The sequence below is a fragment of the Pimephales promelas genome, chromosome 23, assembly GCF_988280905.1.
Source record: "Pimephales promelas chromosome 23, fPimPro1.hap1.1, whole genome shotgun sequence".
NCBI lineage: Eukaryota > Metazoa > Chordata > Actinopteri > Cypriniformes > Leuciscidae > Pimephales > Pimephales promelas.
Window position 1 is genome coordinate 5,477,009 of NC_142791.1, and position 16,444 is coordinate 5,493,452.

At 38.4% G+C, this 16,444-nt stretch overlaps 1 protein-coding gene across 2 annotated transcripts in view; it reads left to right on the top strand.

The window, feature by feature from the left end:
* Positions 1-16,444, top strand: part of alcama (activated leukocyte cell adhesion molecule a) — a 67,319-nt gene that overhangs the window by 38,545 nt on the left and 12,330 nt on the right. For both annotated transcript variants that reach the window (XM_039675651.2, XM_039675652.2), the window contains exons 2-4: positions 12,055-12,161; positions 12,318-12,537; positions 14,139-14,203. In XM_039675651.2, coding sequence (XP_039531585.2) covers positions 12,055-12,161; positions 12,318-12,537; positions 14,139-14,203 — 392 coding nt within the window. The remainder of the gene's footprint in view (positions 1-12,054; positions 12,162-12,317; positions 12,538-14,138; positions 14,204-16,444) is intronic.

A 16,444-nucleotide genomic window follows, 5' to 3' on the forward strand; every position in this document is an offset into this window, starting at 1 on the left:
CAGTAGCTGCACTGCAGTCCTCAGAAGCAATGGATCTCAGTTAAAGTCTGGACTGATGGAAAAGCAAAAAGAGTTGAACAAATAGCCCCTCTGATAATGCTCTTTCCCGCACTGTAATTGCCATCACCCATCACAAAGATGATTACATCCACGCCTATCTAATGCTAACACTCTCTTGACACAGCTCACTAAACCAGCTGCTTTATGCATGGCCATTGCTGTTGATGGGCCGTTGACAGCAAAGAGCACTGCCGCTTAATGCCATTTTAGAGATGGAATAATGGCTAGCTTAACAAAATGGTGAGGAACGTTAAAAAAGGTCAAAAAGGGGGGGAAACAGACAAAAGCATCCAGTCAAAGTAAAGTGATTATTATCTGCCTTTTTTAACTTGTTGCATGGGCAACTAGGGAGCAGAAATGTGGGTGATTTGGCCATGACTGTTCTTTTCAGAGGATATGCAGATGTACTGGACAAATCCCTCATTACGCTAAACAAACTAGCACTTACTGATGAGACAGATGGTGGCGCAAACCTGAACTGATGTGTTCCATTGATGTGCATATGGTTTATCTTCATAATTAGGGTATGAATAAGGATGCAGAGCACTGAGTGGCATGACTTTTTTTCTTGGCAAAACCCTGATTAGTGATAGACTAAAAAATAAGCCATCAGGCCAATTAATTAGAATATATTGAGGTATTTTAAGCATTATTATCATAATAATATTATAAAATGATTCTATATTTCATACAATATATAACACATTGTATATATCCAGCCCGTTCTCATCCCAAGGCGTCATATACGACACTTTTGCCAATGCGTAGACATCCAACACACATGGCACCCTTTAGCGTCAATATGAGACGCAGATATATATGGGCCAGAAGGCGCCTTCTAGTGGTCTAACCCTAAGACCTAAACCTACCCATACTCTGTGCGTGTTATATTGACGCTAAAGGGTGCCATGTGTGTTGGATGTCTACGGATTGGCAAAAGCGTCATATATGACGCCTTGGGATGAGAATGCGTTGATATATCTGCCATACCAGCTGTCGGCCATATCATTTAACCTAAACTTAAGCTTAACGCTGGAAAAGTCTTGATATTCTGGGACGAGAATACAGTAGCGGGATGTGTCGATCAAATCACAAAGACTTGATATTTCTGTGTGAGTTATCTGTGGATGTTTACCTGTTGGGAAAAAAAATATGGATTTTTCTGTCGGTTAATACCACCATAATTTTCGTGTGGATCCATGGCTCTGGGCAGGCAATAATATTTGATCTAGAAGATGAACAGACTTGCATTAGAAGAGATGAAAGCACATAGCCAATGCAAACACTATGTGTTTATTAGCTCTGGTGCTCAGAGGCCCTTAGCTGCTAGATCAGGCTCAACACTATAGGCACAGAATTCTCAATCACATATTTTTTTTGCAAAAATCCTATCAGTGGAGTCTGGTTCACGGTAGGCTTGTTATGTTTGGATTGTAGAGGCAGTTTATAATGATGGATCAGTAATAATATATTTAATCGAGCTGCAGGTCAAACCTGCGGACTACCTCTCAGTACCTACTGTAGCTGTGTCTCTCCATGCATATTGTACTCTGCTCTCAAGTAATGAGACTGTAGGAATATACAATATAACAAAAATGTTAATTACTCTAAAAATAAAAAATACATCTTAAGTATACTTCTCACTTTAAAAAAATAAACTTTTTTAATTGAGAGAGTGCATGTCTAAGGTTATTATTTATATGCAGCAGATGGATTGCATTATATTGGATTATACAGTGTCCATTATGTCTTCTTTATTGCTTTAAGTTGCCTTAAACAAAAAGCCACATGAGTAGTTCTTTATATTGTTGTGTGTGTGAGTGTGTGTGCGGTAAACCCTACATTATGAGGACAAAATTGGGACTTTTTTTATGGTCCCCATGAGAAAAACAGCCTATAAATCATACAAAGGGATGTTTTTTTCTATGATTGGTAGGTTTAGGGGGTAGAGTTATTGTAACGGGATAGAATATACAGTTTGAACAGTATAAAAAATCCTGTCTATGGAAAGTCCCCATAAAACGTGAAAACTTTGTCTGTGTACGCAATGAGTCTATAGGCTTTGTGGCTACAGGTATCTTTCAAGCTAAGGAGTCAATAGTCTTCAGCCACACTGGTTGATTCTGTACAAAAGCACATGCCCTGCTTGTTCGCAGCTGCCGCATCTGAGGAAATCCACGCCTAATGGAATTCCAACCAATTACTGGCTTTAGTCAGAGCTTCATTAATTCCATCGAATCATCGGTCTGGATGCATTTCATTCACTTTACTTTAATTAGACAGGCTTTAAATCAATTAGAACCAGGGGCTGCCAGCAAATAGCACCCTTTCTGTAGGTTTTTATAGATTAGGAACTGCTGAAAACTCTTCCCTAGAGATGTGCACAGTAAACACTAATACTTTTACATTAAATTCATATCATTATTGAACAAAAGCTGGATTAAATTGGTAAATATTTTAACTTAAAGGGGTTCACTTTAAAAAAAAAATTGCTGATAATTTACTCACTCCCATGTAGGGGTGTGCGATATGACGATTTTTAATCGTGGACGATTAAAATGTCTCCACGATCTGCTTTTGAAGAAATATCGTAGTATCGTGTTACAGTGCATTCTATCAGTTCAGTTCTGGCGCCCCGTCTCAACTGTACAACGCGACGTATAGCCTACACATCACACGTTAATGAACAGGTATGGGACACTGCAATTCACAAAAGTTCATTACTTGCATAAGCCTTGCCGGTTAAACATTTAATTCACGCGCTGATGCGCTGTTTTAACGTGCGGTTTCCTGACCGCAAACCCCCGACGCTCACAGGCACTAGAAGCCTGTCAAACAGCGCCTGAATACTGGACTAAGTTATCTCTCGAGTCTTATTACGCTAATACTGTTAAATACACACAATGTTTACATAAACAGACTATGTCTAAAGTGAAAGCAAACATTTGAGAGAATATCTGGTGTAATATGCGTCTATATTAAACGCGTCGCGTGCTGGTCTAAAAGCCACAGGAATAAATAGTAGCCTACTGCCGCTTGTCCTTAAAGGGATAGTTCACAAAAACAAAAAACAAAAAAAACAAAAAAAAAAAAAAAATCTGTCATTATTTACTCACTCTAATGTTGTTCCAAACCTGTATTAATTTCTTTCTTGTGCTGAACACAAAAGATGATTTTTTTTTAATGTGGGTAACCAAACAGTTGCTGGTCCCCATTAACTTCCTGGAGAGAACCTATAAAAAACTATAGGGGGACCAGCAACTGTTCGGTTACCCACATTATTCAAAATAACTTTTATTTTCAACAGAAGAAAGAAACTTATTCGGGTTTAAAACATCTTGAGAGAGTAAATTGAGACCATTTTCATTTTTGAGGGAACTATCCCTAAAAAACACAAGGAGAAAATCACTCTGACTGAGAACTTTAATAGTAGCTTTAATAAGAATCAATAATTTATTCAGTGAAGTCTATGTAGTGTTTTAATTTCATATTTGTTAATTTAATCACTTTCTTCAATGCTACTGCTAAATACACCTACTGCATCTGAAAAAATAACGTGCTATTTATTTAATTTGAATATTAATTTGTGTAATGTTAATCTTGTCTTATTTTTTTAATAACAAAGAAAATAATGACAAAGATTTTTATCTTTACCACTGGCCTAAATGTATGCCTTTCTTTTTTTATTTTGTTACCTAAGGCTTTGTTTTTAACATAGGGACATTAGTTTGGCTGTAATGAACAGCCACTTGCAAAATATTAAAACCAACTTGAAAAAGAATCGTGATAAAAAATCGTGATCGTGATTTTCCTAAAAAAATCGTGATATTATATTTTTGCCATATCGCCCACCCCTACTCCCATGTCATCCAAGATGTCCATGTTTTCGTTTAAAGCCCTTTGAACAGTTTGCAGTTTGCACTGAAACTCTCTTGAACCATTTGGTTCCCATTGAAGTCGATTATATGGAGCAAAATCCTGGAATGATTTCATCAAAAACCTTAATTTCTTTTCGACTGAAGAAAGAATGACATGGATATCTTGGATGACATGGGGGTGAGTAAATTATCAGCAAAAGTTTTTTTAAAAGTGAACTACTCCTTTAAGTCCTGGAATAAATTCTGCTGTTAGTAAAACCTGTGGCTGATCAACAACAACAACAAAAAAATGTTGTAGCGCACAAAATCTATTGCAATGGAGTGGGTCTTTCTGGTCAAAGGATCAAAAGTCAGAATCATTCATCACAAAAGTGTTAACTCGGCACAGATTTACTTCTTTCCACAGATGGAGGCACAGCATTTCAGGGTTCTGCCAGATGTATTTTGATTTGGTGTTTTAGTGCTCATACAGCAGACCGGGAGTACAACCAGACTTCTTGAGTACTACTTGATTTACTCTTAATTTTTTTTAAAGCATTTTATACTGATCAAAGTCCATCAGCTATGCAAGCAAGACAGGCCCTTATGTTTAATATTATGGTGGCATATTAGGAGGTACCTTAAGTTCATCTGGTTAGAGGGGTGGCAACTTGCATTCCTCAGTTCTAAATTCAATTTAGTTCTATAGAGCTTTAAACAGTAGCCTTCACATTCACAAATGGGAAACCATTAAGTTAAAAAGAAAATGGTGTCTAACAAAAAAACTCTCTAGGATGTTTAAGTGGATGAGGAAAGTGTACACTGTAATTTTCCGCAACAGTGCTCAACACTGAGTGTGCACATGCTGTGCATTATACAAATATTCAGATTAAGCTCGTTCTATAACACAAGAAAAAGGCTCATTTACATGAAATTTTAAATGGTTTTTAATAAAATTCTGCGGTTCTAATTAGCAAACTGAATGGATAAGAAAGGTGTAACAAAATGACTTGTAAAAATGACAACAAGACTTATCAGTGGCCTGAGAAACACTATCATTAGGCCCAACAGCACCTTCCAAGACATTCTCAATAGCACATTTTGGATCTTCATCCATCCATGTTTCAATCCCATTCGGAAATTCCCTAAAGAGAATTAATTTCGCATCATACCAGTCTGTGTGGTCAACCTCCTTTTCATCATCATTCAACAAACTTTGTTGCACAGACACTTGCAATTCCATAAAATCCGCCAACACGGTGTTAAACGTTTCCACATGTTTAGCAACAGATTCGTTATTCTCGTCAGCTTCAATCGCGGCATTTATTTCGTTTCGTTTTCTCGTCAAAACTCCAAGCTTTCCTCAGCGGGATGCGAGCAACTTAAACATTTCATTTTCTTCCATAATCGCTCTTTCAGCAACATCATCCATTATCCATCAAGCATAAACTTCATTTCATAAAATCACTCTTGTGTAATGACTCAACAATATTCGTCGCATCCGCATTTTCACTCAGCGTTCTGTTTCCAAGATAGCTTGATAAGCGCGGCGGCTTAACGAATTAAAGAGTTCCCCATGTACTCACGAAAAGCCACAATCCACGTTCTCCGTTCGCTCGTGGTGCAAACTCCAAATTCCTTCAAGTCTTTTGACTTTAATGTGTCGGCCTTTCGATATTGTCCGTGGATTCAGGAAACGGTGATTAATTATTTTGCACGCACTCCACTCCAAACGCAGTCTTCATTTCGGAAGTTTTATTTCTAACACATTTCTAAATTAAGTTTATAATTTCAACAAACGAAAAATCTAAACCAAGTTAACGAAGTGGTCAAAAAAAAAACGGTGAAAAACCGCCATTTCCAAATCCAAACACCTGATCTTTCCTGTCACTTCCCCTCCGCCCACACACGATGACATTGGCCTACATTCCCAACCCGACAGGTGCCTGATAATTAACTAGGAAAATAAGTACATAAATACAAATATAAATGTGAATATACTAAATAATAATAATAATAATAATAATAATAATAATAATAAACAAATACAGAAATTATAATAAATAAACTCCAATACAATACTTATAGAAAAACGGCTACAACAGGGGTTATACTTGAAAAATGAGCACTTTGGTGAGTGTGCGTGTTGTTTTAAAGTGTGTGTTGGAAAAGCGGAGGCTGCCAAACTCAGGTGCATGTGAGCATTACTAGTTAACCATGCTGTGATCTTCCGCCAGCCTGAAGTCAACCCAGGTCTCCCTAGACGGGCTGAAGAACTCCTGGCATGCATTTCTAGATTTATAGGTAGTTTTAGAATCACAAAGCATATCTGACGTCAACACATTCTGACGGTTGGTAGAGAATGGTGGAACTGTCGAGTCGTGTTCAAGGTGGCTTTGTGCCCAGCAGGTTTTAAATTAAGGAGAATGTTGAAGTTACGAGACAGTGCCAAAAGCTCTTTCGATGGTCTGTTTGAGCGAAAGCAGAGTAAGATAAACACTGTGCGCTTGTGAGAAGCTCCTTCAATCTGCTCTCGTGTTTAGCCACTAATATGTTTGGGTTTGATCATGGGCACGGCAGGCGCCGTTTGATGAATCGCAGGCTGTAGAGCGAAGCGGAGAAGGCATTGATTTCCCTAGTGCCAGTTCCTTTACCTCCCTCTCTCCTAGCAATGCTGCTCTCTGTGAGGGGCTTTAGAATCCATGGAGCTGATTTAGAGGAACCGGAGAGTGCCGAGTATTCCAGCTGTCAAGCTCTAGTGCTGAGATTGGTTGTCCCAGATAATTAGCGTTGTCACAATACCAGGATTTCAATACTTAATGTCAGTAAAATTTCACTTTCAATACAACAGCAACAAATGTATATAACCACAGCTGAAAACGCTCAGTTTTAATGGGCGTCTCGCACTGAAGACTTGGAAGTAAACGCCCACTGATGTGAGTGGATAACAGTTTTGCATATAATAATGAGTTTCAACTCACCGGTCGATGCACTTGGGGGAAATTGTTTTGAAAACGTCCAATGTTGTAAAATGGCAACTGGAATGATTCTCCCATACATGTTCGACCAAGAGTCCGTGTTGCACCATTCCTGTCGGATGCGATATAGACGGCACAGCACGTTCTTTACTCTTAATCGGTCTGCAAATCCAGTCTTGTTTACAAAACAATCCTCACTGAAATGAAACGAACAGACAATGGACAATGTTTTACCTCATCAGCTGAAACATCATTAAAATAAAGTTTATCCATGCAGTCCTATTAGAATCCAGAGGAAGCTTATACAGCGAATCAAAATATACAGTAAAAACTTTAATATGTTATAAAAGATTTCAATTTCAAATAAACCTTCTTTTGATCTTTCTATTCATCAAAAAAGTCTGAACAAAATGCAAAAATGGCTGCTGAAAATGTAGTTTTGCCATCACAGAAATAAATTACATTTGAAAATATATTAAGTTATATTTCGCAATTTTACTGTATTTTACTGTATTTTTCATCAAAATAATACAACCTTGATGAACAGAAGAGGGTCTTACCGACCCCAAAGTTTTGAATGGCAGTGTACAGTATAGCTGTACCATATTGGTTATCGTCAATATTACGGTGTTGTTGTTGTTGTTGTTTACAACAATAACTTAACACTGTTAAATGTCTTTTTTATAGCAAATATCAAAATGAATATTTTTTTATACTGATCATTATAATATTACAATGTCTAAATTACTTGTAGCTGTTAAACTACAAGTAAAGTTTACAAGTAAACTATTGGTTTTAGTTTTTAGGATTTTATTTTAAATGTATTTAGACAAAATAATATACAATATAGAATTTTTGGTATTGGCCATTTATCAATTTTGTCTGCCTTAACATAAAAATAATTAATTATCATATTGGCCCTAAATTTGATCAAATAAATGATTTAATTCAAGCGGACAGCGAGTAATAAAGACCAAAGCAGTGCAGCGGTGAATGGTTTTCTCTTGTCAGATTTCTTCAGGCTGAAGCAGAAGGTATGTTGTTCACCGTGTGAATGAAAACGACATTTATTTGGGCGAATGTGTTTTAACAAAGGCAAAGAGAACAAAACATCAAAACATCTGAATAACAGTGCCAGGAAAGAGGCTGAATTCTGCTGTGAAATTACCCAGTGGGAGCAAGTTGACCCTGAGGACAGTGCAAATGCTCAGCTAAATATTAACACTATTAGTTTGGCGAGCACAATAAAAGCACTTCATACACAGTGAATCATCTCTTCTGATGCAGCCCAAAGCATTTGTTCTGACCATAGCCTATTCTCTTTGAATGCAAACAAACTAGCTGGAGATGCTTTTTTTTGTCCACACCACACCAAATACTAGAAACAAACAAGTATAAGTGTTGTTGATATAGGGATTGCCAGTGCATATGCATTAATGTGATCTCAAATCCCCCCCACCCCCACCCCACCCCACATCTTCAATATTATCCAAGCAACATCACATTCTGCAAAAGAATGAAACACTTTTGATGAGATAGAGAAATTGTTTTCCAGTAGAGATTTTTTTATTAATATTTTATTATTTTTATGAGGCTTTGATAGTTCTGACAGAAAACAAATTGTCCTTGTTGGTTTGGTTCTGTTCATCCAGCAAAAGCAGTGTGATACATGGCTCTCCATCTTTTACCCAATGAATTTCTGTGACATTTCTGTTATTGTGTTTTATTTTATACATTTATTTATAAAGGCAATTTATAAACATTCAAGTTTTTAAATTCCCTATATTTTCAGGTTTTCTATGACCGTGGGAACCCTGGTGATAAGAGCTCTTTCTATCAGCGTACAAACAGTCATAGAGGTCTTAGACTCTGCAGTGTGATAGATGTGGTCGCTGCGGGTTGTTTAAATAAGGTGGAGACTGGTTGTGAGACATTTCTGAAAACCAGAAACAACTTCGCAACAATCAGGCTTGTGCTGTCAGACTTCACTTCATGTCTGGTCTCTGGAACTCTCTCTCAGCGCACATACTTTAAGACTTTTCCTGTTTAATATGAGAGACTATTTGACAATTTGAATGCCTCCATTGGAGACTTTGGCAAACTCAAATGTTTCTTCTTAAAGGATTAGTTCACTTAGAAATGAAATACTGAAATACTGAATACTATACTGAAAAAAAAGAATAAAAATCAACATAAACTAGTCAATGTTAAAGGTACAATATGCAGGATTTTTGCAGTAAATTATCCAAAAACCTCTAGGCCAATGTTATATATTTTGTTTAGTTGATTACTTACAATATCCCAAATGTTTCCAACTATTTGTAATACGTGAGAAAATTGCGATTTTTAACTGAGGAAACGGGGCGTGTGAGCAGGTGTGAGGAGTCGCCAGGCTATGACGTCATATCCGCGTTACCACCGGTTTCCACCAGGTTTGACCTTGTACGCAATAGTAACCATGGTGACAGACGTGGACAACTGGGTTGATTATGTGTGCTCAACAGCGTGAGCGTCTCTATCAGGGTTTTGTTCAAAGATGGCAAGCAGACTTTGAGACAAAAAGAGGACTAAAACGAAGATCAACATCTTTCGAGATGCCGAGAATTCCACGTCCGCGACTAACTTCGACTTGACAGAGACGTGAGTGTTTGCATGTTATTTGAGCAAACAGGTGAGCAAATTAATGTATATAAAACTAATCAATATTATATAGTTCGACATGATGAAAAGTTAGAATACGATCTGTTTGTTATTCTCAGCCAACAAACAACCTAACTAACATTCAACACACTCAAATGCCGTTTAGTGTGATAGTGTAACTGTTAGAGCAAGTGAAGCAGCGTTGCGTTACCTCAAGTTTAATTCCTCTAATAAACTGACCTGTGTGAGAAATTCAGCGTGTAGTTCGGTAGAATTAAATGTCCTTATTCCTTTATATCCTTTATATCTAGCGTTGCATGTGGCGCTGGTATACATCTAGCAATCGCGCCTGCTTCATACTACAGTCAAGTTTAAAAACATCAATGTATTTTCTCATCCATAAAAGATCCATCAGCTTGACGACAAGATCCATAATTCCACTTACTGCAGAATAATATGCACCTTTGTTATTGTAAGAGGTTAGCGACCCCTGGTGGCGAAACAATCTTGCATATTGTACCTTTAAAAACTGATTAGTCATTATTGGATGACTAGTTGACCATCATGACTTAACTCAGTTTAAGTTTGCCAAGAATTTAAAACCTAAACCAGCAAATCAGACCATCCAGACCAGGTTGGAATACCAATTACACCAGCAAACCAGTTTCAGCTATAGCTTAAGCTGTTTCTTTCAACAGTGCAATCACGTTTTTGACATGTTTCAGAAGGGTTCATCCATTTGTGCTTAAACAGTCTTCTCTGTATAACTCTCTTTCCCAATCTTTATTCAATGTCAGTATCTGCCAGCAGATTATCTGTTGTTGTCATGGCGCTTTCCCACCTGTGCCGGTATCATGTGTCCGTGTACTGTGATGTGTTTTAGCAGTCTGCTATCCAAACGTTGAATAGTCTTTAGAATAATGTAGACCCTGCTGTGTACACAACACTTTCAACACCTGTCCTTTTCGGCTGTCACCATCTCAGTTCTTCCCCTGGATGTATTATTAGCTCAGAGCCCTGGTGAAAAATCCAGCTAAAACCAGCCAAGGCTGGTTGGCTGGTTTTGGCTGGTCTCCCAGCCTGGTTAGTTGGTTTATCAGGCTGGTTTTAGAGGGGGTTTTAACACTTTTTCAGCTGGTCAGGCTGGTCTTAGCTGGTCAAGTTGGTAGCCAGGCTGGGAGACCAGCTTAACCAGCTAAGTCAGGCTGGGAGACCAGCTTGACCAGCTAAGCCAGGCTGGGTGACCAACTAAAACCAGCTACTTCCAGCTTAAACCAGCTAAGACCAGCCAACCAGCCTAGGCTGGTTTTAGCTGGATTTTTCAGCAGGGAGCTTTTTAGAGAAAAAAAAATGTGTGTAAAAAGTTTCTCACTTCTGTCATATATTCAAAATGACTTGTTCTGCTGAATTGGTGTGAGTGTGTATGTGTTTTAAAGCGTGTCTACTGTAAATCGGTATTGTTTATCAGCACTTTTATCCTCCGAAGTGCAGCCACTCAGTCAATATTAAAACTGCCATCACAATGAAAAGTTGAAAATATGGGAAACGATTGCCCTGGAGGCAAGGCTGAATGTGTGCGGAAGAGTGGTTGCCTACAGCTAGCGTCTTCGGTTTGACCACAATTTGAACCTTCGTTGTTCAGGCTCTTTGATTAGTCTCTCTTGGAGACGGAGCGCTGATGGAAGTGGGCGGACCGTGAAGTCCCTTCAGCCGTGACCTTTCAACCCCTTCTACTGCTTTACCTAAATCCACCGTGCCACTAAACATGGGGCCTCATTGCCATGACAACCTCCCTAGGCCATTAATAAAGGGCCCTGCAATCTTTAAGTACTAAGTTTTCCTCAACACTCTGAGGAGCTGGAGATTCACGCTACAATTCACACTGTTAATGTGCAAAAAATACCAGCTATTTTGTGTCACATTGCCAACTCTTTTTGCGCTTCAGACTATGATCGACTGTTTGTGATTGTCGGCGCTTATCCGAGTAAGACAGTATGATGTTTTCAGAGCTTACCGGCACAAGTGACAAACAACGTCGTCGTGTCAGCAGAGGAATGATGCCGTGCAATCTATCAAACCAGATGACAATGTTCAGCTAACACGTCTGTTATTTCAATCCGTGCCTAAACGCACAAGCTAATGTGCCGACAATTATGCATGCATGCACTCACCTCCAATGACAACATTTCAGACCTGTTTTTTTTTTTCTTGTTTCATGCACATAACTCATCGTCGACGGCCTCGCATTGAACGTGCTTTTTGTTTTATTTATCAGATTCTGCTAACACGTCTAATTTAAAATTAAGACGCATACCGTGCACATGTTTTGGGAATAATCCAAACAAGACCTACCCTCCCTCCCATTTCTTGTTGCTCTGTTGAGAGACGAGATAATACCCTGATGTTTGTGTATGCACGCGTGTCGCATTTGACAGTAATTTCTGTCGATGCTTCACAGCCGCTCTGTTTGATACGAACCCTGCATCTAAAACAGGATGTTCTTGTCTTGTATTTTCCAGGGAGCTGTGTGCAGACAATTATAGGCCTGTATGGTGAGACCATCGAAGTGCCTTGCAACAATGGAAATATCAAGCCAGAAGGCATTATTTTCACCAAATGGAAATATGTGAGTGTTGCTCTTTGCATCTGGGCTGTTACTCTGGCCTGTTTGGGTAGCCAAGCAATATACAGCTACTCTCACCATCATATTGATTTCTAATTTAATCTCTGTGTGGTAAATGTGTGTTTGTCGGTTTGCTAACGGCCCTGTTGTCTCGTTCAGGTGAAAGATGATGGCTCTTCCGGCGATCTACTCGTGAAACAGGCTGGGAAAGAGCAGGAGACCGTGTCCGCCACGGACGACTACAAAAGTAGAGTTAGCATCTCCGCTAACTCCAGCCTGCTGATCTCTCAGGGCTCTCTGACCGACCAGAGAATCTTCACATGCATAGTGGTGTCTTTAACCAACCTGGTCGAATACCCTGTGGAAGTCAAAGTTTACAGTGAGTATACACTTACAAACAAATCAGAGAGGAGAATAAGATTATTCAAACACTGTTTTAGTCTATGATGATAACGAATGTAAGCGTCGGATCTTAAAGGGACAATGTGTAGGAAAATGTATTTTGCATTCAAACGAATTGTGCTCTCCAGCGCCATGCTTTTTGAAATGCGCGTTGCCTCTACGGTAGCCATTATGTATCAAAAAGCTATTAGCACTTCGTCGAGTGTTCCTTCGAGTGAACAGGTTTGTTATTTCAAACAAAGCAACTTGACACAACGAATAAATGTTACAGTATGAATTACTGACTGTGAATAACATGAACTGTTGAAATAAGTAGTTATGCCTTCTTTATTCGTTATATTTTCTGAAGTAGCCTACATGCATTAGTTATCATCATCAACTTCTAGCTATTAATGTTCATCTGACTCTATATGATAAAGTACACAACCAAACAATGGAAAAAATCTGGTAAAAAAGACTAACATTGACATACCTGTCAAAAAGAAAGCAGGACTCTTTTGAAATCTTTCTCCGACATTAACTCGTGTTTTTTTTTGTAATCTCCGGTCACGTTTCCTTTTACGATCTATTTTTGGACTTTTCTGGCGACGAGGATTTGTAATGCAGCTTTTAAACTTGTCGGGCCATGCGCCTCCGCTTCTGCTGCTTTCAGTCACGTGATGCAGGCTCTGAACGAAAACGCGCTGTGGAAATGCGTTGGCCTTGTACTTTTTGTCCCTCTCTGCTATTATAGTTTTTCAAGATGGCGGATCTACATGGAAGCCTCTGTGGACTTACCCGTCCCATGTATATAAAGATAATAAATTATTCGTTTACGAAGATAAGTCAGATAATTGGCCTGTGAGGACATATCTATGAATAAAAATACTGATTTTAAGTAAAAAATTACTTAAAAAGTTACACATAGTCCCTTTAAATTGTATTGGAAAGCAGCTGTGGAAATGTCAGATATGGGGGAGAGTAACACGTGCGTAGCCTTGATATGCTTGCATGCTTTTAGATGGATATCAGAGAAATTGATAATGCACACTATATATATACATACATACATACATACACAGATATAAATATAGTTATATATTAGATATAAAACATTTAAATTTAGTGAATAGCATACAGTTATCACTCAAGTTAATACTTAATTCAATTTTGTGTAAAAAATAAAAAATGTCACTTTCGTCAAAAGGAGTTAAAACCTGCAGTTGATATTGCTTGCTGTGCATTCGTCACACAGTAAATGGAAGGCAAAGTGGAGGGAATTGAATGTTGGAATACAAAATTGGTCACACTCTGCTCCGGTTGTAACTATAATGCATATTTTAACGAATGAAGTAGGTGGTCTGGGTAGTTTCAAGAATTATCTTTACTTGCTTAAACGCAATATCCGAAATCCTTGTCCTTGTAGGGACATTATATATATATATATGTAAATTAAATGTATACTTAATTTAAATGTAGAATCTAGATGAGAAAAACTAGCCACAATCTATGCAAACAGAACAATATTCATTATGTTGACAGTATTCATATCACCGTATGATGCTTTACCAATATACAATGCTGTATCTCTTATTGCAGAAAAACCATCAACCCCTGTAATCAAAAACAAAGCGAAAGAGCTGGAAAACGGAAAGCTGACACGGGTGAGTGACTGTCTTTACACTGTCCCTTTAAGACCCAGAACTTCTCCTGCTGCTGTTATTGCCTGTAGACGCCAGTGTTTGCTCCAGTACACAAACAGTGTACCGGTACTAACAATGTGCAGGGCCAAAGCCCCTGCCTTTGTTTTCATTACCCAGCACGTCTCTCCAGTAGTCTCAACATTGACACACACCTGCTGTTATCACAGTCAGAGGCGGCTCAAAGACGGTGCTAATGATAGGGACATCAGCGAATGTGGGGCGTACACACCTGATTTAAGCAGTGCTCGAGCGATCGTCACCCACGGTTATGCAGGAAACAGACACTTTTTTATTGCCTAGACTCTAGAGAGTTTGCATCTCCAACATAGAACTATAGAAATATTATTGGGTTGTGTGAGAAGAGGAAGGAGCTTTGATTTTTACTACTTGGAGCAGATACAAGGCTTCCCACGCAGTCCTTGTTTGTAAATGGAGCTAGGGGTCGTTATTTTTCATTTCCTCTGTCTATCTCTTTCTCTTTTTTTTAATGTAGTTCAGAGGCGCAAGGATCTTGGAGTCTGGCTGAGGTGGGGGTGTGGGGTGGGGAAGGCTGGGGTTGTGTATACAGCAATATGGTTTGTTTTTTTCCGTGGCCACCCACCAAGGTCTGTCGTGTTCAAAGTGCTGAGACTTGCTTAGACGGAGAGAGGGGAAGGGCACGGAAGAAGGAGACCCTCCTCTGAATATATAACATTTCAAATAGCTTCTTGTCTTGAAAACATGCAGGGTGGCTGGAGGTCTCTAGAAAGAAGAAATTGAAAAGAAAGGGGTGAATACTTTTGCAAAAAAAAAGTTGATTTTAAAAAGATGTATGCCTATATTTTTCAGTGATCTTGGCAACAGTTATTCATGAAAAGGTTAAGGAGAGTCATATTGCTAATCTTAATCAGAATTTGCTTCTTTAAAATCATTTGGGATAAGTGAAGTCTGGATCAGAGGTGGAGAAATTCTGCTGTCACATGAAAGCATGTGTATCAAACACAAACCTCATGACCAGTGTCGTCCATTTCTCAAACTAGCTTCTCTTTTTTAGGACATTTTTGCTTGATTAAAACTTATGGATTAATAGGAAGTCAAAATTAAACTGAAAATATAAAAAGAAAAGAAAAGGGTCCCATTCTCTACAGTATATTAAAGGTGCTATATGTAACTTTTCTTCTAAAATGATTCCTTTTTTATTGCCTGTGTGTGTTTTATTGCACATGTGAATTTTTTGGGTCGGATTTTCTGATTTTCTTACTGTTACAATGAAATTGTTCAGTCTAGTTCACTGACCGTTTCCGTTATCATATTATACATTCACCTACAGTATGTTGACAGTGTTGATCATGAAAGATACACGAATAAGTTAGTGAAATGCCTTATAATAATAATTATAACTTTATTTTGTATAGCGCTTTTGAAAGTTAATTCTCAAAGCGCTTTACATAAGTGGAATTTAGAAAACACATAAAAACAGCGATAATACAAACCACACAAAATTACAAACCTAAAAACAAAATATCAAGACATAGAGAAAACCAGAAGATACATCTCATTAACAACCACCAATATCACCTTTATCCAAATGCTTCAACCTGTATCCAATATCCATATCCAAATGGTTGCAATCTGAACCCTCACCACTGTGATATATATAATTAACAGCCAATATCCTAGTAATATATGCATAATCAGCAACTAGTTAATAGTGAGAATTGGACCCTAAACTAAAGTGGCACCATGCTATAATACTAAATTATACTAAATTATACGAGATTATTTTTAAAAAAAAGATTAATTTTGCAATGGATGCAAAATGAATGCATGCAATTGCATGTCTTATTTCAAAGAACTCCTCAAAAATATAAAGAGTTAGTAATGAAATGGAAATTCTTACATTGATTGCTAAAACAATGCAGCAAGCATATGCAAATATTCACTGCCATTAGTGGGGAGAATTAATTCTTCGTGAATCCCCCAGAGAGTCCAGGATGGAAAGTGTTTAGTCAGGGCTGCTGCTCTGTTTCACGGCTCAATGGAAGCTGAAGGCTTCAGGCAGCACTCTGTGCTGGAGAGGTGATGTATCACGGTCCGGCTCCCGAAGAGGGTCCGGTGTGTTATCGCCATCAGAATCGCAGTACGGTGATTTCCCCCACCCCATCTCCCCCTCGATGTGGTTCCTCTAAATCTTTGATTTCTCATGCCACCATGAACACCTGA